The 25,558-nt window shown below is 34.4% G+C and overlaps 4 protein-coding genes and 1 long non-coding RNA gene across 13 annotated transcripts; 4 read left to right on the top strand and 1 right to left on the bottom strand.

Moving 5' to 3' along the window:
- Positions 1-703: 703 nt before the first annotated feature.
- On the top strand, positions 704-3,434 carry LOC130465547 (ATP-dependent DNA helicase pfh1-like). The gene is made up of 4 exons (XM_056834348.1): positions 704-820; positions 917-964; positions 1,394-1,637; positions 2,245-3,434. Exons 1-4 carry the CDS (start codon positions 704-706, stop codon positions 3,432-3,434), a joined length of 1,599 nt encoding a protein of 532 aa, XP_056690326.1.
- A 1,037-nt stretch (positions 3,435-4,471) lies between these two features.
- On the bottom strand, positions 4,472-5,775 carry LOC130466054 (uncharacterized). Its single transcript, XR_008926073.1, has 2 exons — positions 4,979-5,775; positions 4,472-4,779 (listed from the first exon to the last, which is right to left on the bottom strand). It is a non-coding gene; the product is annotated as an uncharacterized lncRNA (long non-coding RNA).
- A 601-nt stretch (positions 5,776-6,376) lies between these two features.
- Positions 6,377-8,900, top strand: LOC130459152 (F-box/LRR-repeat protein At4g14103-like). The gene is made up of 2 exons (XM_056837287.1): positions 6,377-6,542; positions 6,943-8,900. The coding sequence occupies exons 1-2, from the start codon at positions 6,529-6,531 to the stop codon at positions 7,526-7,528; spliced, it is 600 nt and encodes a 199-aa protein (XP_056693265.1). The 5' UTR covers positions 6,377-6,528; the 3' UTR covers positions 7,529-8,900.
- Positions 8,901-16,733: 7,833 nt separating this feature from the next.
- On the top strand, positions 16,734-25,048 carry LOC130467992 (uncharacterized). 9 transcript variants are annotated; one of them, XM_056837264.1, is made up of 4 exons: positions 16,734-19,310; positions 19,550-21,236; positions 21,312-21,467; positions 24,561-25,048. In XM_056837264.1, exon 1 carries the CDS (start codon positions 17,274-17,276, stop codon positions 18,951-18,953), a length of 1,680 nt encoding a protein of 559 aa, XP_056693242.1. In that variant the 5' UTR covers positions 16,734-17,273; the 3' UTR covers positions 18,954-19,310; positions 19,550-21,236; positions 21,312-21,467; positions 24,561-25,048. The 9 variants fall into 9 exon arrangements, with proteins under 9 accessions (XP_056693242.1, XP_056693239.1, XP_056693245.1 ...); XM_056837261.1 differs by having other exon boundaries at positions 16,734-19,321; XM_056837267.1 differs by adding an exon at positions 23,568-23,865 and having other exon boundaries at positions 16,734-21,236.
- LOC130465546 (F-box protein At3g62430-like) lies at positions 20,835-22,717 on the top strand. The gene is made up of 4 exons (XM_056834347.1): positions 20,835-21,236; positions 21,312-21,467; positions 21,530-21,565; positions 22,343-22,717. The coding sequence occupies exons 1-4, from the start codon at positions 20,835-20,837 to the stop codon at positions 22,715-22,717; spliced, it is 969 nt and encodes a 322-aa protein (XP_056690325.1).
- Positions 25,049-25,558: the final 510 nt, after the last annotated feature.

Below are 25,558 nucleotides of genomic sequence, written 5' to 3'. Positions count from 1 at the left end.
ATACTTTCAAAATTCTTTAATGGATGCTAACATTGAATTATACATATCTGATGTATGGTTATCTAATAGAAAATCTGACTAGGGTTAGGGAATTTTGATTGTATATTTCTATATCTTTACAATAAAAGTCCAGGACAAATTCATTTTTTTATACATAACATCAATCTTAGGTACATTACATGATATGCTTTTATTTCGGATAGAAAAATATGTTGAATTGTGTTTTTAACATGTTATAGCTTGGTCTGTATTATATGGATTAAAAATTTCTACACATTGATTACATAATTCATCTATGGATCCAAATTTTCCATCATTCGCGAGGCTAAGGAGGAAGGAGATTATGGCAAGGAAGCGCCAAAGAAGAGAAATTGATAATGCCGGTAGTACCATAACCTCTCCTATACATTAACTATTTATCTATTTATTGCAACGACGCATTATACAAACTTGACAATTATTGATCCTGCGTTATAGAGCGACCACTACCACCAAGGCAACAAAGAGGAAAATCACTCAATACCGGTCAGAGAAATCCACTGAGCGACATTTCAAATGGTCAGATATATTACTTTTTGTTCGTTAATTTTATAAAGTTCAACGCATTTTAATCATTACAATATAATCTGGCATGGTCAGAAAGAACTATGAATTAAAAGACATGTTGAAACTCTTAGCTAAGCTTTATCAATGATATTGTATCATGAAGCAAATTCGATTCACAACCAAGTTCAAGGGAAGGATGCTTACAGTCAATGTGAAAGTGAACAAAGAAAGAAAAGGGTTGCCACTAAGTCTATTGCAAAAAGCACTCCAAGTGGTAAGTAATCAGGAACACAATCAGATTTATGTATTATAATATACAAACCTAAACTGGAAGTATTTGGTTTTGAGAGTTCAATATACTATAATGTAGGAGCTGATAACTACGTTTCCACCAAATAAAATATTCAAGGAGATCAAGGTATGTTATTACTAAAACAAATGAGGATAATATTGAGTACACTAATTGATTTATATATTCTGTACTAATATACATGGATATGAGTAAACTATTAAGGGACACACAAAAATCTCATGAAGTCTACTGCAAATAGAACTCCATCCAGTGCTACTACTTCAAAGACTGGTAAGTAATCAGATTCTTTTAGGGTTTTATGCCTAAAATACTATTTATATTTGAATTTGATCGCACACATGATAATATGATATGTTATAGGTGCCAAGTCTGCCAACAGTTCCGTTTCTACCAATGGAATTATAACGAATATGATTACACAAGGAGTTCAAGGTATATAATATCATATGAAAATTTGAGAATACTTAAGATTAATTAACATGTTTCAAATGCATATTAAGTTGCAGACTAACATAATTTTTAATGTTTACACAGAGTATTGGGACCTTGGAGATCCGACATATATTTGTAAGTTTTGTGGTGCGATGCACTGGTATGAGGAAAGATTGGAGAAGAATAAAAAAAGGTGAACCAAAAGATCCGAAGTTTTCTAAGTGTTGTTTACAAGGAAAAGTGCTACTACTTATACTAAAAGAGCCACCACTGCCACTTTGTGGTCTTTTGAAGAATGAGGACCCTAAAAGTAGGACATTTCTAGATAATATAAGATCTTATAATGGTATGTTCGCATTTACGTCAATGGGTGGCAAGATAGATTCAACAGTCAATCAAGGGAGAGGACCTTACACCTTTAGATTACATGGTCAAAATTATTTTATAATATATTATTTTTTATATATAAAAAAAAGTATATATAGATAAAATAAAATTTGTTTTACCAAAGAAAATATATTATATGAAAATCTAACTTATAAAAAGTATGGTCAGATAACAAAAATACTATTTTAATTATTATGACACAAGTCTTATTTGTATACTACTATTTTTGTATTAGTCTGTATATATATATAAAAAAGTATATATAGATAAAATAAAATATGTTTTACCAAAGAAAATATATTATATGAAAATCTAACTTATAAAAAGTATGGTCAGATAACAAAAATACTATTTTAATTATTAAGACACAAGTCTTATTTGTATACTACTATTTTTGTATTAGTCTGTATATATTTTTGTATCAAATACAAATAGTACATAGATTAAGACCTGATGATACTATATAGAATTTTTATATAGAATTTGTATGTTTTTTTTCGATAAACCTTTGTAAACTATCTATATGCTATTTTTGTCTTAATTTGTATACTTTAAACTTTGTGCAGACTTGGAGTTATCAGATGACCAACTAAAGAATTACACTCTATTTGAAATCGAATTTTTTTTGCGAAGTAATGGCAATACACTTAGATATTTTCCGATGATACCGTTTCCAGATGATATGCTCATGTCAGAGGGGAGAAACAAGTTGATCCAAGATGAATTGCAATATGATAAAACAGCATTACATCAAGAGCATGAAAAACCTTTTTCAAGTCTTACGGATGAACAAAAAGAAGTTTACAACAAAATCATGGGTGCGGTGGAAAGAGGTGAAGGGGGTGTCTTCTTCATATATGGATATGGCGGCACAGGAAAAACTTTTATTTGGAGAACTCTTTGTGCTGCTATAAGGTCTAAAGGAGAAATTGTGCTACCTGTTGCTTCAAGCGGAATTGCATCACTTCTCCTTCCGAGAGGAAGAACGGCCCATTCTAGGTTTAAAATTCCTTTGAGTGTAACAGAAGACTCAACATGTAATATAAAACCGGGAAGTGATTTGGCTGAGCTTTTAATGAAAACAAGTCTTATCATTTGGGATGAAGCTCCTATGATTAATAAGTTCTGCTTTGAAGCTAGAAGATTAAGGGATGTTCTAAGACCCTCAGATCAACCCTTTGGGGGTAAGGTAATCGTCTTTGGAGGAGATTTCCGACAAATCCTTCCGGTTATTCCGAAGGGAAGTAGACAAGACATTGTTTTTTCTACAATAAACTCATCTTATCTGTGGAACTTTTGTGAGGTCTTAAAGTTGACAAGAAACATGAGGCTACAAGTTGGACGATCAGATTCAAACAATAATGAAATAAGAGAATTTTCTGAGTGGATATTGAAAATTGGAGATGGTAAGGTCGGAGAGCCAAATGATGGTGAAGGTACTGTAGAAATTCATGATGACAACCTGATAACAGAAGCAACCAATCCGGTGGAAGCTATTGTAAATAGTACTTATCCATCTATTCTTCAGAATTTATGGGATCCAAAGTACTTTCAGGAAAGAGCAATTCTTGCCCCGACTCATGATAATGTAGAGGCTATAAATGATTACTTGCTATCCTTAATGCCAAGAGAAGAGAAAGAGTACCTAAGTTCTGACACCATTGATCAGGCAGACACAATATGGAAATGGAAGACATGTATCCAGTTGAGTTCCTTAATTCTATTAGATGTTCTGGCTTACCTAATTATCGGATAAGATTGAAAGTTGGTGTTCCTGTTATACTTCTCAGAAATATCAATCAGTCGTCTAGCTTATGCAATGGTACCAGGTTAGTAATAACTCAGCTAGGAAAATATATTGTTGAAGCTCAAATCATTTCAGGTAGTAACATTGGACATAAAGTATTCATTCCAAGAATGGTCTTGAGTCCATCGGATACCGGCAACAATTTGCCGATCAAGTTTCAACGAAGGCAATTTCCGTTGGTAGTTTGTTTCGCTATGACAATAAATAAAAGCCAAGGACAATCGCTTTCACATGTCGGTTTGTATCTACCTCGGCCCGTTTTTAGTCATGGACAACTTTATGTTGCAATCTCGCGAGTTACAAGCAAGAAAGGTTTGAAGGTCCTAATATGTGACAATGACAATCAGGTTTATAATACTACAAATAATGTAGTATACAAAGAAGTCTTTCAGAATTTACCATGACAAGGTACTATTTCATTCATAATTATATTTATGGTTGATTCATTCTTTGCTAAATATATTGATATGATTTAATATCACAAATATTTATATTTATTTTCTTATGTGCAGTGCATTACTCAGTGGATTTTCAATTATTGAGGCACAACATTGGAGTGCTCTGCTTTTCTTTTTTGGTTTTTTTTTTTTTTTTTTCTGTTCTGAAAGTAGTTCAAATATTATTGGTTGTTAAAGACCATGAAGTTTTTATTTTTGACAATTACTTTTTACGATAAATAACAAACTGATATAAAGATACATTATGATTTGTGTCTTATAATTATTCAGCTGTACTTTATTCGTTACCTTATTTACTAAAAATTGCCTATTATTTTTTAGGATGTATACAAACTGATACACATAAATATGTACTATGGAGTACATAAAATTGAACACATACACTTGGGTATTTCAAAAATAATCAAAATTTGCGGTATTTTAAAAAATAAAACCATTATCATAATTAGAAATATGGGTATTTCAAAAAAGTAAAATACATGGAATATGCAGTTAGTTGGACCGTTTAAACCCAAAATTCACATAAAATTACACAAAATTCACGTCATTGAATTTTAATGTGGCAATCCATCATGCAAATAAATAATTGTTTGGAAATTGGTTAAAAAAACATGACTGAAACAATTTACAACAAAATTCAGAAAAATTGGCAAATAAAACATTAGAATTATAAAAACAAAGATTACTGAAGATTATGAATAATATACCAGAAAAGCAGTTTGGATGCATGCAGAAATGGAAGCGTTAATTCTTGCATCTCCACCCGACGATTGTTCTGATTGCGTCACCTCTCGCTCTTTCCAAAGCCGTCATTTATTCAAAATTCAAAGAATCATCTGCACCGAAAAGATGAAGAGGAGATGAACATTTTTGATTTTTTTTATTAATTGGGAATGGAAGAAGTTGGGAGCAACAGGAAAATGAAATGCAAATCTTGGAAATTGAGATAAACAACAATTTCAATCAACAATTAACATATTGAAACTAAAGACCTAATTCATATTCAATAATTGATTTGATCAAGAATTACTTAACTGGTCTTCAGTCAAATTGGGCTTGAACTGTTTTCTGTGAAGCCTGGAACATCGATCGTCATGTATGCGTGCATAGATCTAAACATGAAAGACGACGCAGCTATTTCCACCATTGTTGTTGATCTGAGCTACTTTCTCTCTCCTATTTTGGCATTGATTTGGGTATAAGTTGTACATCTGTTGTTTTATGAAGCCGGGATGATATTGATATTGAAATTAAAATGATGGAATCATGGAAAAAATGGGAGTTGAAGATGGTGAGTTGATTGTGGAAATGGCTGGGCGGAGTGAACAAAGTTGTCGTTGACTCGGTGGTAAACAAAGTATCACTTTCCCTTCTTTGTTTTCTATTTTTTTTTTAAATAATGATAATGACATTGATAATATGGTAAGTTACTAAGTTATAGGAGTACTACTTGGTAATAATAACAATGACTAATTGGTAAAACATAGGTTCACTTTTTTTTGTTTTTAATTTTTTTGTAATATTCAATACATTTCCACTTTTTTTTAATATTCAATATATTTCCATATTTTTAAATATTCAATATATTTTCACTTTTATTTATTTGATTGTATTCCACTTCTTATTTTAACATTATGAAATATTCTACTACGTATATATTATATGAAGGTGATCCAATATGATAAAGAATAATATATGTGTTGTACGAAGTATCATTTTGTGTCTAAAAAACATGTAGCTTCTTTATTATTAGATTTCATTTTACTTACCGTATAAGGTTTGTGTTATGTATTAAGTTTATGATTGTAAATTTTATATCCCGACGAGTTTGTTAATAAATCCTAATTGTTCAAGAGTAGTGCAAGTTTAATAATAAGATTTCGTAAGTCGTGCATCGCACGGGTATCATACTAGTTAGTAGCTAAAAATTACGCTCATGTATCAAAATTTAAATGCCTCTCCTTTCAATGAAATACTTAAGCTTCTCTAAATGGTAGCAAGAGCTATTGATCTCTATTTTTTTTTTCCTTCTTCTATCTCTTGCCATCATGAATCAATCTGTTTATCGAGCATATTTAAATGATATCTATTAACTTTGTTTGAGTCACGTGATCAAATTAATTAAAGCTTCTCTATTTTATATGTTTAAGATTTTGATTTTTTGTCATATAAAGACATGAGTTACACAGTTACACTATTTAGATTGCAAGATTGACGTATTGTATGCCCCCACTGTTTTAAAATATGAACTTTACGAATGATTTTTTAATGTCTAATATTCATTGTGGTTAGTTGCAATAACACAATTTTAAGTTTTTATATAATTTCGCACGCATCGTGTGTATACAAGACTAGTACTTAAATGGGTTGGGTCAACGAGTAGTCGAGTAGGTTAAGATTAACCGATTACACCCCTTTCTTCTTCCACCCTCGATCGGGTTTCTTCGATACCCAGGAAAGTCATATCCTCTTATTTATTCTCACACATGTACTTCGTATTAGTTTAGAATCCAGTAAATTTTGTAGTACAAGTAAGTTATTTTCATCAAATCTATTTCTCGGTCTTGAGCTGCAGATCGGAGAAGATGGATGCATCCAGGTGATTTGGTTTGATTTCCTCTATCATCATCTAATCTGTTTATGTCTGCGTATTTCTAATTCATTGAATTTAATTGTAATTTGCTGGGCAATCTCTTATGTATAAAGGTGAAAGCTTTAATCGTTTTTATTAGATTCATCCTATTATCCTAAACTCCTTAAAGTTAAGATTTTTATTTATGAGTATGAAGAATGAAGCAACCTTGTCAGCTATTCAATTGAATTGTAAATTAATATAAACTCTTTGGATTATTCTTCAGGTGTCAGGCTTCTGTGTGTTAATAATTATTACCTTTGTCATAGCTTCTCATAGCCTAAAGTAAAATACCACCGCAAAATCAATTAATATGAACTCGTTGAAAGCATAATGATGCAGATTATTTTGTGATTGAATGTTTCAGGTGTCAAACTTCTGTGTTGGAATTGTGTGATGTGTTGACGCCCTTGAAACCCAAATCAGTCGAATGTAGTACTAGTGACAAAGGTATTAAGGTTGTAAAAGATAGGATCAGCAGTTTACCGGATTATTTATTGGCCGACATTCTTTCATTTCTTCCTTCTAAGGATGCCGTTGTTACTAGTGTATTGTCAAAGCGTTGGAAGGGTGTTTTCACTTTGGTAACATGCCTTCACTTTGACGACTCGCCTATTTCTCATTGTTTGCACCGTCCACATCGTATTCATTCGTTCCCTATTTTCAAGATATTTGTGGATAACTTATTGAAACAATGTTGCTCCACCTATTTAACCACTTATAGACTTCATTTTGGCAAGGGAAAATTCAACCGTTTCGAATGTGGCGAAAGTTGTTTTCCCAATATGAGTCGTTCTCATCTTAAATCCTGGATATCTTTTCCTATATGCCATGGAGTCAGGGAACTTGAAATTTTTGCTCGCGTGAGGAGTCCCACTGTCCTGCCCTCCGCCCTTTACCGTTGTAAAACATTGGAGGTTGTTGATTTGGAACGCATACACATATTTAAATAAGGCACTTATGTATGCTTAAAGTAAATGTGTCACACTTATATTTTGTGCTGTAAAAGGAAAACGCATTATAGCTTATTTTTCCAAAGAATTATTCTTCATGCATCATGAATTTTCTTTAAAAAAAAAAAAAAAAAAAAAAAAAAAAAAAAAAAAAAAAAAAAAAAAAAAAAAAAAAAAAAAAAAAAAAATCCTTCATATGAATGCATGTTATAATTTGGTTGTTGTACGTATTTATCACTGATTATATATTCTTTGGTACAACTAACAAATCTCTGTGTAAGTACTTTACTAAACTCATAAAGTAATATGAGCGTAAGAATGCAGAGACGCATCACACTCCCACAGGAACACGAGCAAGACTAGATGAAGGTTCCTAAGGGATGATTGTGAGCCATACACAAAGCTTCAGAGGTATGATTGTTAAATTGTCCAATATTTAACCGCTAATAGACCAAATATTGCCATATCCATAGGTCTAAGCGAGAGGTTCCAATCAAATCTCCGAAAGTCGCATTTTACCATCCTATAACTCTTGATCAGAAGCACGAGAAAATGTGACTGGAACTCAGTATATTCAAGCTGGATATATTTTCCTTGAAGTTCCCCAAATATGGCAAAACTGTAAGTATTTAGCTTTTGGTAAAATTAATCCCACGCAATTCTTGTGTGTGAACATAGATCAGAATTGTACATTGTGAAGGACTCTCCTAATTTCTCGTATTTTGGTTCATAATTACTTGTGCTAACTGATGAAAAGGTAAAAAGAAGAGTCATAAGCCATGTTGTTTTGTGTGTTCCTATTACTAGTACGACAAGCAATTTTTTATATTTTTTCTTTTGATTCAATCTTCGTTTATTCTTTTTCCTTTACAATTTTTCGTATTTGCTTAAGAAAGGACTCCTTGCCGATCTCAATTTTCCTCAAGGATGTTCCATCTTTTGTTAAGTTACACCCAATAAAATAAAATTTTATCTTTTAAATGTTTCAATCTATCATAAACACCTAAAACACTTAAAATCTCTTTCACCTATATCCTAAAAGACTTATGCACCAATTAAGTTTTGTTCCTCACAAAAATGTTTCCCAATATTCTCTTACCATATCAACCTATTAGAAACCACAAAAGCCAAATCAATACCACACGTTGATTTATTTTTTCTCTTCAAAAACATTCTCAAAAATTCATCACTATACAAAAACCCTCTACAAAATATTCCTCCTTTGTCACTAAATCGATGCAGCAACAACTGAGGGGGAACTAATGAGGAAGGTGATTAATAGAGCGTTAATGTACATTTTGAAAAAACAAAAGGGAGATGAAAAAAAAAAAAAAAAAAAAAAAAAAAAAAAAAAAAAAGGAGACAAAAGAAATCGAAAAAGAAAGAGGGGAATAAAAGGAGAGATATGTGAAAATAGAAAGAGAAGGGATCATAAGTTCCTACAAGCATTTCAAGTTTCCAAGTTGAAATGCAAATGAAGCTGTCTATACCTTAAAGAATTATCTCAAAAATTATGTAGTTCCTTCAAGATTCACATGGGAACTTACACCATAAATGTAAGTTCCTACAAAAATTGAATCAAGGAACTATCAAAAAGCTTCAAAGAATTTATACGTACTGCTAAAGAAGAATAGAAGAAAGAAAGGAACAATGGTGTATTTTATGGAGAGGATCTTCAGTTGAAAGTCCGTAAAGAAGGAGACATGCAGATAAACAAGTGACCAAAGGAATACATTCATTAAAATCATGACCCATGCCTAACCTTTACCTCATAAATTGCCTATCCCTGCAAAATACAAATTGATGGTGTTTATGTATAATTTTTATTTTGCTTTTCTGTTTTTCTTTTTTGGTGAACTTATTTCTTTCTTTTCTGCTTGTTGCTAAGGAACATTGGCTTATGATAATTTCTTTTCACTTTGAATTCTATTCGCTTGAGTATGATTGTCTAAACAGTACAACATTGAGGGAGATATTTTGCTTTGTCTCTGATTCTGACTAACCATTCTCGTTAGTATGGTGCTGTGATGGGATTAAATTAATATTATTAGCTAAACCTTTTTGATGATGCCAAAAGGGGGAAAAGAAAGGCAAACATTGAAGGCAAAATATTTTGAGTTCCTAGTCTCAAATATCTGCTTTTCTCAAGTATGTTACAACTATGTATATTCTTTTAACTCTTGTAAATATTTTGTTTTAAGATTTCTATGCATGTTGGATTTATTTTCTCTATTAAGTTTGCTTGGTTTGTCATCACCAAAAAGGGGGAATTTGTTAACCCACATGGTTTTGATGATGACAGGCAAACTTAACTAATAAATGTTTAAGTTTCTATGCTAAGAAAACCAGGAGTTCCAGAGCAGGAACAAGAGAAGGCCAAAGCATGTAGACTTGGACAATCAGAGAAACTGATCAAGCAGGCATAAATAAGTTCCTGATGGGAACATGGTTCGAGAAGTTCCAGAGGTGGAACAACCAACATGCGGAGCAGCATGGAACATGAAGACAGGAAATAAGAGTTTATTTTCTAGGATTCATGTAAGTATGTAGTAGCTTGAAAGATTATGGAACAAGGTACTAAAAGGAACTTTGAATGTGATCTTAAAATAGTAAAATAAAGTCTCTCTAATATAAGATTAATATTTTCTAAAGAAAGATTTTATAAAACAGAATATTTTCTAAAGAAAGATTTTATAAAATATAATATTTTATAAAGAAAGATTTTATAAAATAGAAATAGAATTTTACTGTGAAGAAATAAAATGAAATAGTTATGTTTTGGAAAATACACCTTGGATCCTATTTTACAAAACATTTCTTTTTCCCCAAGGATTTTATTTAATCACGTTTTCCTATTTTCTGTTCTTTCAAAAGGAAATTCTGTTGAGAAAATTCAGGCACTTCCAGCTTTGACTCCCACGTTTTCAGCAACTGAATAGGTCATGGGAACATGCCTAAAATCATGGCAACATGGTCGTCAGTTGAGGAGATTAAGGGGGAAGTGGTTAGGAGTTTCAACACTATAAAAGAAGATCTTAGCATTCATTCCAAACTGTCTGACTCTCACAGTCTTTCCAGTAGGTCTGGTTTAAGAGGAAAAACGTTTTAATAGAAATATGTTTTGGTTTCCACGTTCTTGAGTCAGTCCATTAGTTCCAAGTTCCTCGAAGTTCTAAGTTCCCCATTGTTCTTTCATGTGCTACATACTAGAGGGATACTAATAAATTATCAATCATCAATATTTTGAGAGTTGGTCAAGGGTTGAGCGAACTCTTGTAATGGGGAATTGGTAAAGGGTTTGAGTGAATTCTTGTATCAAGTTTTGGGCTGGAACTTGAGTGAGTTCCTGATGTGTATGGGGCAGGAACGTGAGTGAGTTCCTGATATGTATTTGGGTAGGCTTTGAGTGAAGTCTATGAGAGAGAAGAAGAGAGGCTTTGAGTGAAGTCTAAGAGTCAAGAGAGACTTCTAGGGAAGTCAGTGAGAGCGTAGTTGTTTGAGGGAACAACTATTGGGAACTTGAGTTCGTAGAGGAACTCAAGTAATGGCCAAGTTTCTTATAGGATTGTAACTGAGTTGTTGCCCTATAGTGAAAAGAGTTTGAGTTGAAATCCCTAGTGGGTCGAGGTTTTCTTTCCAGTTGGGCCCTGGAAAGTTTCCTCGTAAAATCTCTCTTGCATTGTTTCTCTACTTGCTTATGTTCTTTATAATTCCGCAAAAATTGGCTAGCAAATTCCATATTACAATTCACCCCCCCTCTTGTAGTGTTCCATCCAAATAACAATTGGTATCAGAGCCGGAACTCGCTGATAAGCAGGCAACCCTGCTGAGTTAAGTTCCTGGAAGGAGGAACAATTACAAGAAACTTGATGAAAGGAACTCGATCCTACCCAGTCAAAGGAACAAGGCAGATCTGACTTTTATTGTTGAATAAAAGTCAGTCAAGGTGTGACAGGCGATCTTCTAAGGTAAATATCTATTCCTTTAGACCTTCTTTGTGTGCATACATTAATTTATTGCGTGTTCCTTGCATTGTTTCTAATGGAACTTCTGTTTTGTTTTGATTTAAAATTAAATTTGAAAAATCTAAAATCTATATTTAATAAATGATTTTTCAATTTTTTTTTAACTTCAGTACATTAAAATTATGTCAAGGAAACGTATTTTGAAAAATGCATATTTGTGGAACTCGGAGTTTTTTTAATTTTTAGGCAACAAAATATCCTACTTATTTTTTCTCTGCCTAAGAACTATTATTTTATATGCTTCATGAATATATTGAATATCATTTATATGAAGGCTTATTGTATCTTGGTAGTAGTTATTGTGTTGATTATTTTCTTAACAGTTACTACTAACAAGAAGGGACCCAAATCTGTTGGGTTCCCTTGACAAAGAAATTGGTACAGGAACAAACAAAGATGCACATTAATATGTCAGAGTTCCTATGAATATAAGTTCCACATTGAGGAACTCACTAGATCACTGTTGACCCACGAGTTACACTTAGTAACTCATGAGGGTGTGACATTATTAAAGATACATTACATCAGCACCCCACTTCAGAACAAGGATCAAAATCCGAAGAGGAACTTCTAGATAAAGGAACTCATTCCAGCACCATTCCAAGGAACAGATGAAGGCTGCAACTAAAAGATCCTTAATGATATATTTAAGGTAAACATCTAATTTTTGAGATCTTTATATGCATACGCTATTTATTTAACTCAAGTTCCTGACAACGTTTTATGAAAATTATTCAAATGTATTTTGAATTTGTTTAATCGATTTTGGATCTTCTCAAATATGTTTTTGTGAGACAAATTTCAGATTCTAAAATTGATTTTACATTTATGCATTATTTGTTTAATAAGAATGGTTCAAGGAACAAGACAAAGGAACAATGCATATAGCCACTCTTGGAACTTGGTTTCCCTGCGAAGGGAACTTTATTCTTTGGGCTACATAATCTAATGTTATATCATTTATTGTCCAAAGAACGATTTTTCCATGTATTATGAGTATATTGAATATTTATTACATGTATGCATGTTGAATCTTAGATCCAGCAGTTTAAGATAATCATTTTCTAAGATGCTAATGCTAAAAAGAAAGGAACTGAAATCATGTCAGGTTCCCAAGACCATTAATTGTTTACAGGTCTGTTAGTTTACAATTTTTGTATACTTTAATCTTCTAAATTATGCTACTTACATATATTTACTACTAATGCATGATTATGGAACGTAGTAGAAGAGAAATGATTTTTACAGGTTTATAACTCATGATTGAGTGTGTGTATGAAGTAAAGGAACAACATCAGAATTACACCAAGGAAAAATGAGTTGGAAATCCATTAGATTCGTTGGAATAGTGAAGAGGAACTCAGGCTCGGAACTTGGAACTTCAGATGTAAACTAGTTCCAGTTCCACCAGCATGTAAGTTCCTTCCAAATATGATGGGTCATATCAACGAATCAACTCACATGCACTATATAATGGGAAGTCACTTTGAACATCTCAAAGGAACTCAATCATGTGAAATGCTAGTAAGGTTGTTCCCTCATTTTACTTGTGTTAATTAATGTTGAATTTTTTTATAAACCTGTTTCTCTTAAATTATTGTGCAAACTAACCTTATTTGTGTTATAGGTTTTGTTTTGGAATTTAATATGTATAAAATTCATAATAATAAGTTTGATTGATCAAAGGAACTCTTCCTAAGTTCTGGTGAAACAATCAGCGAACTCAAGGTTACAGTAACTTGATAAATGGTGCATAAACTATTTGATAGCAAATTTTTGGTGTCAAAGTTTTTCATGTCCAAGTTCTTGGTTCTTGTTAACTTAAGTTCCATGGAACAAAATATATGTTTCATGTTTCTTTCGTGAAGTAACTTTTTCAGGAACATCATATTTTGTTATTATGTTTGAGTATATATATATTTATTTTAGACTAACCTGCTAATCATAACTTTGCACAAAAGTACTACACTTGAGTGTTATTTTTTCCCAGATTACTCATATTAAAATAACTCAAGATGGAGAATGGTCATGAAGACCATAGGAACATGTTCTAGCTTACTTGTAACATGAAAAATGAGGTGGCTACAACTAAGGGGGAACAACTCGTTATATCTCGACAATGATTGTTCTATGAAAGAAAATTCACTATTATCGTTTGGTTGCTACCTACAGTGGAAACTTATAACTTTTGACAGTTAAGGTAAGATTGGTTCCAAATGAAAAGTTGGTAAGTCAAGTTCCTGTTTCATTGTGAATTTTTATTGTCGAGTAATTAATGCACATTTGTTTAGAGTTTCCAAAATTATGTTTTCTCTGGTAATTTTATAAATAAGTTACATCATCAGTAATAAATGTCATAGTTGAAGGGAATCAAAGAGGGAACACATACTTTGTGGATCACAATTTGGTTCCTAACAATAATTTGATATTTCTAGGGGTTATTGAAGATGATCCAGAGTTTACAACAAATATAAAAATGTGCGTTGAAATAAGTGAATATATTACTTGTGATTGAAACTAACATGACTATTCCCAGCAACAGGTTTAAGTTTATTTCAATATTGAACTCGCAAGTTCCTGTAGAACTAATCGAGTTTCTAATGATAAAATATGTCACTATTAAAAGCAACAGTAGCCAGCTACATAAGCTCATGTCGAGGAACTTCAAACTAAGGTTCAAGTTCCAGTTCATGAAGCTGAAGATCAACTCGATCAATCAATATCATGCAACAAGTTCCACGACTGCTCTAGTAGTAGAGAAATTGCCAGATTCATTTATCGAGTTCCTGTGTGCACTACAACATTCATTCAATCAATTTATCAATGACATCGACAAAGGAACTCAGAGAAGGTTGGTTCTTGAAAGGAACAACCAGTCAGAAAGGTATTGATTTTTAGGAGACTCTTTCTCCAGTAGCTTGTTTATAAGGTAATTATATATAATCCTATGTTGTTGCACATATGGGACGTAGGTTGTTCCAAACAGAAGATGACTTCTTTTTTTCTTATAAAGAACAATGTCAAGTCCCTTCTTGAAAACTGATTTTAAAATTAACATATTTTGTTTTCAAGAGAAACTGATTTATTAGTGATATATATACATAAATGTTGAACCTAACGAATTGTTTTATAAGGTTTCATTAACATAAGTGTTTATATGAACATGATGAAAGAACACAACAACCACTCTCTTAATTTCTATAAAAATTAAAGAGAGTGATAATTGAGATGATCAAATGACAAAAGCATGTCAAAAGCAGCTCTCGGGAAGTTTGATGAAAGAAGCGACGAGGCAGTGTTCCTAGGATATGCCTTAAATAGCAAGGCTTATAGAGTTTATAACAAAAGATCTATGTGTGTTGAGGAAAGTGTACATATAATATTTGATGAATCTAACAAAACTGACATAGTACAGGAACAAGAATTTTTCGAGATTGGTTTATCTCGTGCTGCAGAAAATGATGAGGAGTTCCAAATAAGCAAACACACAGCAAGAGGAACTGCTCAACAAAATCAAGAAGTTCCCGTACTAGAGGAACAAGCAGAAAACCAAGAAGATCCAGAAACAACACCAGAGGAACCCCAACAGGGAACTCAGGTCATAGAAGGAACTGACGAAAATGCCACAACACCAGTAGCTCAATTTCAACCTAAACCTTGGAAGCATCTAAAGTCCCACCCAATGGAACTCATTGTGAGTGACATCAGAAAAGGAACTCAGACAAGGTCACAACTAAGGAACTTTTGCGCATTCCACGCGTTCCTCTCCATATTTGAGCCAAGAAATCACACTGAGGCTCTGGAAGATGCTGACTGGATCATTGCCATGCAAGAAGAATTAAATGAATTCAAAAGAAACAAGGTATGGCACTTGGAACCCAAACCAAAGCACCAGAAGGTGATAGGGCTAAAATGGGTGTTCCGGAACAAGAAAGATGAACATGCAACAATCATAAGGAACAAAGCAAGGTTAGTGGTCAAAGGTTATAATCAACAGGAAGGCATTGACTTTGAAGAAACATTTGCACCTGTTGCTAGATTAGAAGCCATTAGAATCTTAATTGCTTTTGCTGCTTTCATGGGTTTTAAACTTTATCAAATGGATGTTAAATGTGCTTTCTTAAACGGTTTCTTAGAGGAAGATGTTTATGTGGAACAGCCCCCTGGATTTGAAAATCCCGAATTTCCAAATCACATTTACAAATTAGATAAGGCTCTCTATGGACTAAAACAAGCCCCTAGATCTTGGTACGAGAGATTATCAAAGTTCCTCCTTCAAAATGATTTTAAAAGAGGTAGAATAGACAAAACCTTATTCTTAAAATCTAGAGGAACTGACTTGTTAGTAGTTCAAATTTATGTTGATGATATATTATTTGGAGCAACTAATGAAAATTTGTGCAAGGATTTTGCAAGCTTGATGAGCAGTGAATTTGAAATGAGTATGATGGGGGAACTCAACTTCTTCCTTGGTTTACAAATCAAGCAAACCGAGGAGGGAATCATGATACACCAACAAAAGTATGTGAAGGAACTCCTAAAGAAATATGAGCTAGAATCAGCCAAAGTAAATCACACTCCCATGGGAACTGCTACCAGATTAGACACTGATCCAAATGGGAAAAGTGTGAATCAAACAAAATACAGAGGTATGATTGGATCTCTATTATATTTAACAGCCAGTAGACCTGACATTTCTTTTAGTGTAGGACTATGTGCAAGATTTCAATCAAATCCAAAGGAGTCCCATCTAACTGCGGTGAAAAGAATACTAAGATATCTCAAAGGAACTGATGACCTATGCCTTTACTATCCAAGAAGTGGATCCTTCGAGCTAAGAGGATATGCAGATGCTGATTATGCAGGTGACTTAGTGAATAGAAAAAGCACATCAGGTATGGTACAGTTCCTAGGTCCATGCATGGTTTCTTGGGGTTCCAAGAAACAGAATACTGTTGCTCTATCCACAGCTGAAGCTGAGTATGTAGCTGCTGCAGCTTGTTGCTCACAAATTCTATGGATAAAACAACAGCTAAGAGATTTTGGTATTATCTATGATTGTGTTCCTATCTATTGTGATAACACTAGTGCTATTTGTATTTCAAAAGATCCGGTTCATCATTCCCGAGTCAAACACATCCACATCAGACACCATTTCCTTAAAGATAATGTTGAGAAAGGTTTGATCAAATTAGACTTTTGCCAAACTGATCACCAAATTGCTGATATTTTAACTAAGCCTTTGAACAGAGAGAAACATGAGAAAATGAGAATGGAACTCGGAATGATCAAGCTAAGGTAATTGCCAAATTGGAGTTCCTCTAAGGCAAAAGCAAAAATCATGGTACATATAGACTATTACAAACACAAAATCTTGTGTGCAAACATAGTTGAAGCTTACCATCGTGGCAAATTCACTCACACTTCAAATGAGCAAGGTAAGCAGTTCCTTTCAAACTAGTTAAGTCAAAGATACGAAATTAAGCAAGTCAAAGTCAAACACAATTTTTTATTTTCCTTTTATTTTTATCTATTTATTTTTTTTCAATTAAAAACCGAATACCCATATTCAAAGAATGTTTGGAACGGTTCCATTGGCAATAAATAGGAGAAACTCTTCACTTTCCACAATCAATCCATGCAACCCCCTTTCTCTCTCTCACACGCCTTCTCCACTGACATCACCTCTCCTTCCACCTATAAAATAAAAAACCTCAACCATGGTTCTCACAAGCAACAACACTGATCTCACATCCCTCAAACGAAAGAGAAACCCTTCATCACCTGTTCCCATGGATACCTCACCCATTCAATCGCCAATTCCTCTTCGATCCCACAATCCAATGCTCGCAATCACTCAGGGGGAACAAACCAACACTGACATCGAAATGAAATCCCCAATCTCAAACCCTAGATCCTCCACAAGAAAATCCAAAAAACGACGAGTGGAAACTTCTGGTGAAAACATCGAGGAAACAGAGGAGATTGCTCAAACTCAGGGGGAAGTAAAAGGGTCCAAGAAACTCACTGCAAAGGAAAACAATCTGGTCGAGGGGTTCGCAATCAACTCAACATGGTGTGAAGCCACGAAATTTAAAGAGTTGATGGAAATCCTTGAACAACAAAAGTGGGTAAGTCTCTTGAGTACCTATGCCAAATCCCCCTTAATTCCTGAAGCTATGAAAGAATTCTGCAAGAACTTTGCATGTGTTGATAATGTTTGCTCAAGTAAAGTGAATGGAACTCGCATCGAATTTGATGCCTCTTATCTGGAACAGCTGTTTGGTACACCCAATAGGGGTTTTGATATGTGGCTCAAAGGTCAAATCACAGTGACCATAGATAATGTAGATGAGAAAGACATAGTTGGTTCCATTGGAGGAGATTCTAAAGTATCCACCTCCACCTCACACAACTGCTTTTCACCTCTTCAAAAATTACTGTTTAATATTGTGTGGAGAGGTGTAGTTCCTCGAACTCAGAAAAGGAACATAGCAAGTCTGTTTGATGCATGTCTCATGTATTGTCTTGAAAGAAAAATTCCCATAAACTTTCCTGCAATCATGATCAAACACTTATCCACCTGTATCCCCAAATTCAAAATTCCATACTCCTCCCTTCTCACAGAAATCTTCAAAAGCTTCTCAGTTGACCTTAGCCCATACTTTGTGATTCCCTTAAAATCCACCCAAATCCTTCAACTTGAAATGCTCCATCTATTAAATCTTAAAGTAGTTCAGGGTAAAGTCATTAGGGCTGGGAAGGAAGAGAAACAAGATGAGGAAGATCAGGAAGGAATTGCAGTTAAAGAAGAAGTAGAGGAGGAGGAGGAACTCGAACAAATAGAGGTCCCTTTACCTCGAGGGAACAGGAAGAGTGTAGGAAAAAGAAAGAGCATGAGGGTAGCAATGAAGGAGAACAAGAAAAGAGGGCCTGTCTTCATGGAAATAAATGAGGAAGGGGATGTCAAGGAGATGCCCATAGAGGAGGATGCTGTTCCACTGAATCAAGAAGAACTGCCTGAAACTGTTAGGCCAAGAAAAAGGACACCCAGATCCTCCAAAAAGTCCAAAGCTAGTCGTGTTCCATCTGAACAGGAACATGTTCAAGATCATGGGGGTGCCTGGAACACAAAGGATGATCAGATATTGGAGCTAAAGGCAACAGTTGCTCGTCTGGTGGAACTCCAGGAGGGAACAGATCACAGGATTAGCTCAATGCAGGCCCACATAGGTGCATTGGTTACAAGTGTCAAGACTCTCCAAAACGATCTTCACCACTACTCAGAACAAGCCAATGCAACTCGTGCCACAATCCTCACAAAGATCAACAATCTGGAATCTTTTGAGGAGACTGTGATAGAAGAAACTGCTGGTTCTGGTTCCCCATCCCAAGCCTAAATCACCCTATCCCATGTTTCTTTTATCTTTTGCCATGGAACAATTTTTTTTTTTTTGCTTTCGGTTTGTATAATTTTTAAACTTGGGTATTTGTTCCATCTTATTTTGACTTGCTTGGTTACACATATCTATGCTTTCTAGTCTTGATCATTACTGCTTGCTTTCAATTTATTGTATGAGTTAGTTTAATACTTTGAGGCTAGCTTAACTTGCCAAACGTTGATCGTGGGGCACTGTGTTTGGAATGGCTATATTTCGTGCTATGCTTTTTGTTGATGTCAACAGGGGGAAGTCATGGGTGCAAACTTCCAAGGCACACTCAATCCAGTTCCTGAATCAATCTCTCTGAATCTCTCTGTAAGCCAAGGGTGCTCCTCTTTCTTCTCTCTAATCTTTCTCTTCTGTTTTTCAATTTTTATGTTCTGTTTCACAATAGTCTGTATAAGTTCTTGTTTGTTTGTACTTACTCTCTTTGTAAAAAGTTTGCAAGTGTTGTCATCACCAAAAAGGGGGAATATTGTTGTTCCTATGTTTTGGTTGATGACACACACATATTGCAAACTTCCTGATTATGGTTGCTAAATGACTTTGAACAGGCATATGCCCAAGTTTCTATTAGGATAGGAACTTGAATAAACTGGTGAAGTTCCTGAGGTACACTTGGAACAGTCAATGGAGTTTCAGAGATGGAAGTTGTATCTGTTCCAGTTTGAAGTCACAAGAGGAGCAACACAGTTACATATCAAGAGTTCCGAATATCCACAAGAACTATTACAGACTCATAGCCAAGAGTTCCTGTGTTAGCTAGAGAGGAACTCATCAATGTTCCTTGGCTGGAACGTCTGAAGCTTCTGAGTTGCAAGTTCCAGACAAAGGGAAGACATGAAGTCTAGGTAGTCCACTGTACTTAGAATTTTATGTAAATATTAATTATGCTAATGGTATATAGAGTACTCAAGGAACTTATGATTTAATTAGGCCATTTATTTTATTGGAAGCGATTTTTATGGAAAACATTTCATAAATAAAAACAAGTTTTGCATATTTAATATAAAATAGATTTACGTTTTATTTTATTTAAACAAAACTTATTTTCCTAAAATTACTCCTAAGTTTTTGTAGATAAATAAAATCTGTTTTAAAGAAACGTTTTAGGGTTTGATTGAGTCAAATCTCCAACTGCTTCATGGCTGAACGTGGGAAGTGGTCTTCCCCTTGTTCCTCAAGTCAAGGGACGTGGAGACCAAAGTGCTGGCAGTTAGCAGTTGAGGTTTTGAAGGGAACTAACCCTAAGGATAAACACTATAAAAGGGAAATCGTTTTTGGTTTAAAGCACACAAACATTCTGAGAGTTTTTGCTTTCCTAAAAACGTTTTGTCTAAGATTTTCTAAAACAGTTTGTGTCCTAGTTAATTCAAAGTTCCTAAGTTTCTTATATCCTCACAAAAGCATTATTAATATCTAGAGTTATCCAAACACGAATTACATTTTGTATTAGAAAGGATAGAGTTATCCTGTTTAGACTTAGAGTTTAAGTCTGAGAGAGAGAAGTTAAGGAGTTGTAATCGAAGTAGATTACTGTGAGGAACACGAGTTTGAGAGGAACTTGTGTTGGAGAGATTATTGTAATCGAGGTATTACCATAATAAAAGAATTCTCTTCTTGATTAGTATCAAGAAGTTTTCACAATTGTTGTTATTGTCTTCTCTATTCTCAGTTTCTTGATTGTTTCTTAAGTTCCGCAAGAAACTCTATCAAAGTTCTAAATACAATTCACCCCCCCCTCTTGTGCGTGTTCCTACTGGAATAACAGAGGTGTTGAAGCTTGATATTAATCTTAATCTTAATCTTGGAGTTCCTTTATCTACTTGTTTCCCAAACATGAAAGAGTTCCATCTTACTTTTCTCGACTTCCCAAAAGATAACTCTGTGACTAGGCTAATTTCAAGGTGCCCATCTCTTGAATACCTGGCTCTGACTGCTGTGAATTGGAAACTTGTGAATCCCGTTAATATTTGTTCGCCTTCTCTTCGTAGATTGGCTATAAATATTACTGATAATTGGTTCAAAAAACCAAGGAGCAAGGTTGTACTTAATGTTCCTAATTTGGAGTATCTAAACTATGTGGATGTTTGGTCATTGAGCTATTCCATTGGAGATCTGAATTCTCTAGTTGAAGCTGAGGTTGATATTGCAGCTAGGGGTAGTTTTGAGACTGTACTTAACCTTATTAGCTCGTTGTCTAATGTCCGGCGTTTGCATCTAATGGGAATGTGCGTACAGGTTTGTTTTCCTGATCCCTTCCATCCGTTTATTTTATAAAATCAATGACATTGACTGATTGGTTATTTGATGTAGGTTTTAAATCAATGTGAGATACTGAAGCATAAGTTGCCCGTCTTTCGTAATCTGAATCATTTGCAGCTTGGCTGTTGGAACTATTTCAAATGGAATAAAATATTGATGGAGCTGCTAACTTGTGCACCTTTTCTAGAAACACTTACTTTTACAGAGGTTAGTTGGATTTATTGATTTTTTTGGAAGTTGGTAAACCACACTTCTTCCTTTTTTGTCAGTTGATACATTTTGACTTGGACACTATTGATATACAGGTGAAATCTTGTTAGATTTATCTCAATGCATATTTTCAAAATATCAAACTTTTTGTAACTTAAGAAATTCATATACTTTCTAGTGTATTCATTTACTTTGATAAGAAAAATAATAATAATTATAGTTATGCATTTACAAACATTTAAAAAATAAAACGTTTTAACATAGGTATAAGTATTGCTTGATCATGGAGGCCTTTAACAATACTGAAATGTTGACAAATACATATACAAGTCATATTATTACGCGGGTTACTAGTGATTTTTTTGGTTAGTTGGGTAGATTCAATAAGGGGAGTGCACTTAGTTTTAAAAAGCGCGCCTTAGCCGTCACACACCTATGGAAGGCGTGCGTTTTATGCGCCTTTTCCATGCTTAAGGCGGCAACGCCTTACGGTATAAGTCTCCAATTGCTGACAAGTAATAAAAAAACGGTTTGTTTATGAAATACCCTCGAGTTTTCAATAAATGCTTCAAATACCTTTCGACTTTTCAAAATTCACCAAATATCCTTTGAGTTTTCAAAATATATCAAATACCCTTATTTATAAACTTAATTCATCTTGTATTTATAAACTTAACTAGGTTAGGTCCCGTGCACAGATGTTAATAAATAAATTTTTTTGGCAAGCAAGTAATCAATATATTGAAGCACTTCAAAAGGTGTTGCAAGGAGGGACCAGAACAAAAAGCTAAGAACACTTAGCCTAAGCTAAACAAAGGATACAGTAACAGGAACCATTCCCTATCAAAGGTGTTGACTTTCTTCCCTATAAGATTAACTATCCTGATCTTAACATCCTGTTTGATGCTAGCCACCACCTTCTACACAGATGGAACCTACAAAAGCTATACAACCTCATTTCTATCTCTCCAAACATTATAAACCAATGCAGCATTAGCAGCGTAACTCACTGCCTTCCTGAATTGGCCCTTGCTATGTCTCCTAGTCCACTGCATCAAAGAAGCTACATTGGACCTGTAGTTGTTGATACCAAGCCAACTGAAGATGGTTGTTTTACACTGATTGCTGAACTCATACCCAAAGAAAAGGTGGGAAACTGTTTAACTGGTAGAGTCACAATGATCATCGGTACCTACCCCAAACTGGTGAAGTCAACCTCTGGTTTCGAGACAAACAAGGAAAGCTAACCACGTAATGAATCTGTGTCGGGGAATAGAAAGTTTGTTCCACACAAACTATTGCCAGGGCAACTTGCCTCCCTGATTGCTGATATTGCCATACATTTGCTTAATAGAGTAGTTAGGAGCATCCATCCACTGATTACCATTCAGGTGAGGAGAACAGTGATGCATCACCTTACAAATGTACTTCATAATCCAATTAACTAGCAGCATGAGGGGCTATGAACTGGTTCCAATTTTTAGACTTCACATACACAACATGCACCTATTTAACCCATAAGTTATCCTATTTTTGAGCAATGGCCAAGCTTGTTTACTTATAGCTGCTTGATTCCACAAACCAGATTTCTGAAACCTAGGCCACCACTACTCTTTGGAAGGCAAAGCTTTTCCCATGAAACTGAACCTGGTCTATTTTCATCATATGTTCCAAACCACAAGAAATGCTCTGCAAATAACATTGATTCTCTTACGAATTGCCTCGGGAAACAAGAAGATTTGAGCCCAATAATGGTCATGAGCACTGAGTTGACAAGCTGAGCTCTACCAGCATGTTTTGAACTCCAGATTTTTATTTCTAGCCACCATTTTGTCAATCAAAGCATCACAATCACCTGCTTTTAATTTCCAGTGACTGACTGAGACCCTAGATATTTGAAAGGTAAACTCCCCTGGGTGAAACCAGAAACAGTGATGAGTTCTTGTTACTGTTGTCCCTAATACCACAACATTAGATGGAAGACTTGTGACTTGTGAGGGACTGAGGGTTAACACTTAGACAGTTAGACTTGTTGTGTCAGAAAAAAATTGGAATCCTGTAAGCATGAGCTTGACAACCTCTGTGGATCCCGTACAGAACATCAAGGGATCATCAACAAAGCATAGATGGTTTAACTGCAAGCTTCTGCATCTGGAATGAAACTGGAATTGAGGATGATCCCCAACTGTGAACATTGCCCTTGAAAACTATTCCATGCGTAAGGTGAACAAGAGAGGAGAATGATCTATGTAGTAGGCACTCCATTGATGAGTATGGAGTACTGTGTTGTTGTGAGACAGGTCATGACTAACTGAAAGAAATGAGGAGGGAAGCCCAGGGCTACCGTGACTTCTTCAATAAAGTTCCACTCTACAATGTCATATGCCCTCCTAAGGTATAATTTCATAATGTAGTTGGGTTGAGATTGGACTTTCCTGTATATTTTAATAATGTCTATACACATTAATACATTATGCATAATAGATCTCAGTCACAAATGCCCCTTGATTGCGAGAAATGATGTCAGGCAGAACTGAATTCACCTATTAGATAACATAGCAGTATCTGGAATGATGGGTGTTTGGAGGGATTAGCTCAAGTAGGTGCTGTAATAATCTGAAGCAAAGGTTTGTGATTCGTGGCAGTTTAATGGGAGATGGGAACCAGAGGTCGCTGAGGCCAAAGCTATTTTCTATGATCTCAAGCTAGCTGCAGATTGCAGAATATGGGTTTTGAGATGTAATAATGGAGAGAGTGATTGCCCCAATTCTAAAGCAGTTTTCTTTTGGAATCATTTTTGTGATTCTTCTTTTGAGTTATGTGTCTTGGAATTTTGTCTGCAGGAGGGATAATAAAGTAGCCCCTTGATTCCATGTGTTTGCTCACTGTGTTCCATGTAGTGTGTTGTTTGGTGATTTTTCATTGTAAATCTTTGTACTTAGAAAAATAACATTGATGGTTCTTTTAATGAAAGTTAAGCCTATACAAGTTTCTTGTAATGCAACTAGCTTGCCAGTAAGATAACAACTTGTTACCATGATTTATGATTGCTGTTAAATCTGACTTTATTACTTACTGTCATCTTTTCAGGGAATCACAAATAACACCAATAAATCATATTTGAAATATTTGGAAGTTGCAGAGCTTGAATGTCAGTCATGGAGCAAAACTGAAACAAGCCCATTTTGTTTGGGGTTTCATCTTAAACGAGTCACAATAAACAAATACCATTGTTCGGAATGGGAGCTGGAAATAGTTAAATATATTTTAAGAAACGCTTTAGTTCTGGAGGAGTTGCTTGTAGTTTGTGGAACTTCGGAGGGAATATTTCTTCATACCACTTTGCACAAGCTTCCGAGAGGTTCAATGACTTGTTCAATAATGGTCACGTGACACGGATGATTGGATCAAATCCGAAATTCCAATGTAACTTATCTGAATTTTTTGTTTTGATTGGACAAAGCCCAGATCTAAACCAAACTACATGCCCAAATTTGTGGGTTTCTATTATGCATCCGAAATCTATTGTCCATTTGATTTTGAAATCCTAACACTTACAAAGCTTTGAACTTGGTTTACTATTCACTAGGATGCTCGGACTCGGGTACGGGTCCAAGGATCGGACTCGAAATTTTTTAAAATCAAGGACTCGGGGACACGTTTTAGAAGTGTCCAAAATTCAGATACGGACTCGGTGAACACGACAACCATTAAAAAATATTAATTTTATTTATTTAAATATTTATAATGACCTAATAATAAATATTAACAAAAAGTATTTTTGTGATTAAAATAAAATTTAAAAAAAGTAAATGTTTTGAAAATTGAAAACTTGAAACTATAAATTAAAAATCACGTGATATCATTCCCAAGATAAAAGTGGGTCAAAAGAATATCAAAAGTTAATAAAAATAAAAATAAAGAAATAAAATACTGACATGTTGTCCCACTTGAGTACTTATTTAATTATCCCCCAATATTTTACTTTTTCACGTTATTTAATTTACTTTCAGTTGCTGACAGTTGTCCCCCACCTTCCTCCTTCCCCACACCTGCTTACTTTCAAAAAAAAGAAAAAAGCATTGACT

Source organism: Spinacia oleracea, chromosome 1, assembly GCF_020520425.1.
Source record: "Spinacia oleracea cultivar Varoflay chromosome 1, BTI_SOV_V1, whole genome shotgun sequence".
Classification (NCBI taxonomy): Eukaryota; Viridiplantae; Streptophyta; class Magnoliopsida; order Caryophyllales; family Amaranthaceae; genus Spinacia; species Spinacia oleracea.
The sequence above is the reverse complement of the archived record's forward strand: the minus strand, read 5'-3'. Positions and strand labels throughout refer to the sequence as shown.

Coding starts and splice junctions, on each gene's coding strand:
- LOC130465547 (XM_056834348.1), top strand. CDS start 704: ATGAAGCAAATTCGATTCACAACCAAGTTCAAGGGAAGGATGCTTACA. Junction 821..916: donor TGCAAAAAGCACTCCAAGTG/GTAAGTAATCAG, acceptor ACTATAATGTAG/GAGCTGATAACTACGTTTCC. Junction 1,638..2,244: donor TAATATAAGATCTTATAATG/GTATGTTCGCAT, acceptor AACTTTGTGCAG/ACTTGGAGTTATCAGATGAC.
- LOC130467992 (XM_056837264.1), top strand. CDS start 17,274: ATGGTTCTCACAAGCAACAACACTGATCTCACATCCCTCAAACGAAAG.
- LOC130465546 (XM_056834347.1), top strand. CDS start 20,835: ATGAAAGAGTTCCATCTTACTTTTCTCGACTTCCCAAAAGATAACTCT. Junction 21,468..21,529: donor AAACACTTACTTTTACAGAG/GTTAGTTGGATT, acceptor CTTTTTTGTCAG/TTGATACATTTTGACTTGGA. Junction 21,566..22,342: donor TGGACACTATTGATATACAG/GTGAAATCTTGT, acceptor CTTCCCTATAAG/ATTAACTATCCTGATCTTAA.